The sequence below is a fragment of the Colobus angolensis genome, unplaced genomic scaffold (genome assembly GCF_000951035.1).
Source record: "Colobus angolensis palliatus isolate OR3802 unplaced genomic scaffold, Cang.pa_1.0 Scaffold50, whole genome shotgun sequence".
NCBI lineage: Eukaryota > Metazoa > Chordata > Mammalia > Primates > Cercopithecidae > Colobus > Colobus angolensis.
Genome location: NW_012118488.1, coordinates 1,291,241 through 1,294,313, shown reverse-complemented (window position 1 = coordinate 1,294,313; position 3,073 = coordinate 1,291,241). Strand labels below are relative to the sequence as shown.

The following is a 3,073-nucleotide window of genomic DNA, read 5'->3' as shown; positions in this document are numbered from 1 at the left end:
AAAGAAAGTAGTTAATTTTTAGGAATATAAATTGTACTTTCGGCCTTTGTAGCCTTAGCTATTAAGAACAGATATCTTATTCAGGTAGATTCTCTTATGCGTGAATACTCTGGAAAATTAAGATATGGACTGCCCTCTAGGAAGAAGTTAGGACTAACATTGGGAATTCTGTCTATATTCTGCTTACCATGCAGTTCTTAGGTTTTCTGGCCTTTGCTTTCCATGTCTGTTTGGGCATATAACAAGCCACTTGGCTTGCTTCCTAAGGCAGAAATTGATACACAGTTCTGAAAAAATAAATGGTGTGGGTTCCATTGGATAAAGAAGATCTCTTGTTTGAGGGTACTTTGTAAGTCAGTGACAGAACCAGAATTAGATGGTTTTCCACTGTCAGTCCCATGGTTTTGTCCTAAAGAATCCTTGACCCTTAACAGGGCCAAGGTTTAATGATAGAATTTAAAAATTGACTTCCTGGTGTTGGGGTGATTTCAGCCCTGGGGGCATTAGGTTTTGAGCTTTCTGAGAGCAGCAGACCCCCAGCCTTGCCTGCTTGCCCTTTGCTTCCCTTTGCTTTCTGTGTCAGCTTTGGGCAAGGCGCTTCTGTAACTTGCTTGCACCATGAATCCCTCAGGTGAAACTGTGTCGCTTGTGGATGTGGACATTTCTCAGCGGGGCCTGACCTCTCCACACCCTCCAACTCCCCCTCCTCCTCCAAGAAGAAGCCTCAGCCTCCTAGGTATAGTTTCTTCCCCTCTCCTTCTTGCCTAGTGGGAGGGTAAGCTACAGGGACTTGTTCTTTGCTGGGGGCCGACCACGCTTCTGGGTTTCCGATGATGACTTAATTATTTCCTAGCTCTTTCTCAGTACCCCATCATCTCCCTAAGCAATTAAATGGGTCTCACCTGCATGCTGTAATACTGTGCATATATTAATTCAATTTACATTTATCTTGCCTTGAACCCACTGCTATTGGGCTGCATTAGGAATATCCTTACTACCCTGCTTTCCAAAAGCAAACCAGAGTAAGGTGATTGTTGCCCTCTGTCCAAAAAGACTGGGTGAAGGTTGGGCCATCCTGCCCCAGAGGGCAGCCTAATAGTCCTTCTCCCTCTCCTCTGCCTTCACTGTGCTCATTCTGTGCTCACATTTCTGAACCTCTTGCTTTTGTTCTCTCTTCTAGATGATATCAGTGGGACGCTGCCTACATCTGTCCTTGTGGCTCCGATGGGGTCTTCCTTGCAGTCTTTCCCCCTACCTCCGCCTCCTCCACCCCATGCCCCAGGTTAGCTTAGTTTAGAGGCAAGACTTGTAAGAGTTGGGAGTACAGAGTGATACTTTGTACCATAGAAGGATGGGAGAAATCTATTTATGGAAATAATAGCTTAGTAGAAAGTTTAACTCTTTTCCCCTTGGCTGTACCAGACTCCTTGGAAATGAGGCCGAGAACTGGTTTTCCTAACCCGTTTTCTTTATGGAGGTCAATCTGATTTTTGTTAGGGATAAAAGACTACTGAATTTTTCATCTCTTTGCTGCTGAGACTGTTTTGCAATCCTTGAGTAGATATCACTTAAGAAACTGCCTTAATTTCAGGATAGTGAGGTTTAATATGTTGCTAGTTTTCAAGGTTCTGTGGTTATTCTAAGCTTTTAGTATTTACTGCAGCCTTGTAAATAAGTACCAAGCATTCAGTAGCCCATACCTGCTTTGCCAGCTACCAGTACCCAAGGAATAAAATGAATGAAATCAGCATTCTTTTCTACTTGCCTGGCAAAATCATTACTCTTCCTGGGCAAGTAAGCGAGTCACTATTTCCAAGGCTGCCTTATCGGCACTTCACTTCGAGGTGGGAGAAGTTGGAATCACTCTAGGCTGGTGAAGCCCCTGAAGTAGTCACCTTAGTCAGGTTAGTGAGCAGCTCCCCTCCCCTTTCCTGGGGTTAAGTGCCCCCACCCATCCTTCACAGCTTACACAAGCCCACACAGCTTTTTGTTCCAGCCCATCCAGCTCTTTCCCACTGCTTTGGCTTCTACCCTTTCCAGCTTAGCTTCTAATGCCTTGCCCTCTTCAGTTAGCATTTCTGTTTTTGGGGGAGGGTCTATTTGTGGTTGGGAGCAGTGAGGGTAAACAGGTGACCACCACTCTCTTGCCCTGCAGATGCATTTCCCCGGATTGCTCCCATCCGAGCAGCTGAATCCCTGCACAGCCAACCCCCACAGCACCTCCAGTGTCCTCTCTATCGGCCTGACTCAAGCAGCTTTGCAGCCAGCCTTCGAGAGTTGGAGAAGGTAGGTGGTACCTAAGGACTGGCAGGTCACTTCTCCCATTAGCTAAATTCTGTACCTGGGCACACCTTTATTTATTTGTTTATTTATTTTTAGAGACAGGGTCTTGCTCTGTTGCCCAGGCTAGGGGGTAGTGGCATAATCATAGCTCACTGTAGCCTCGAACTCCTGGGCCAAAGGATCCTTCTGCCTCAGCCTCCTGAGTAGCTAGGACTACAGGCACGCACGACCAAGCCCAGCTAAAATTTATTTATACTTTTTGTAGAGACTGGTCTTGCTTTTTCCCAGGCTGGTCTTGAACTCCTGGGCTCAACGTGATCCTCTTGCCTCTGCCTCCCAAAACTCTAGGATTATAGGCATGAGCCACCACACCCAGCCCCTATTTATTGTTTTTAGAGGAAGAATAGTTTACTTTCTTCCATATTTACAGTGACAAAAGCAGTGTGCTACTACTGTTAATTCCATGAGATATAATAAAATTGAATTTGGGAAAAAAATTTGGACACGATAAAGGTTGTTGGAGAAATGTTTACAGTCTAAGCTGATTTTGATAGGTTAACTGACCAAATTCCCTCTTCTTTTCTTGGTAGGGTCTTTGGTAACATAATTGTAGAATTATTATTCTTTGTTTTTGTTGTTGTTGTTGTTGTCTTGTTTTGTTTTTGGGACTGAGTTTCACTCTTGTCGCCCAGGCTGGAGTGCAATGATGCGATCTCGGCTTACTGCAACCTCTGCCTCCTGGGTTCAAGCAATTCTCCTGCCTCAGCCTCCCGAGTAGCTGGGATTACAG

General features: G+C 45.2%; 1 protein-coding gene across 1 annotated transcript in view; it reads left to right on the top strand.

The window, feature by feature from the left end:
- SOCS7 (suppressor of cytokine signaling 7) overlaps positions 1-3,073 on the top strand; it is a 60,564-nt gene that overhangs the window by 16,768 nt on the left and 40,723 nt on the right. The window contains exons 5-7 of the mRNA XM_011960008.1: positions 632-736; positions 1,181-1,282; positions 2,156-2,286. Coding sequence (XP_011815398.1) covers positions 632-736; positions 1,181-1,282; positions 2,156-2,286 — 338 coding nt within the window. The remainder of the gene's footprint in view (positions 1-631; positions 737-1,180; positions 1,283-2,155; positions 2,287-3,073) is intronic.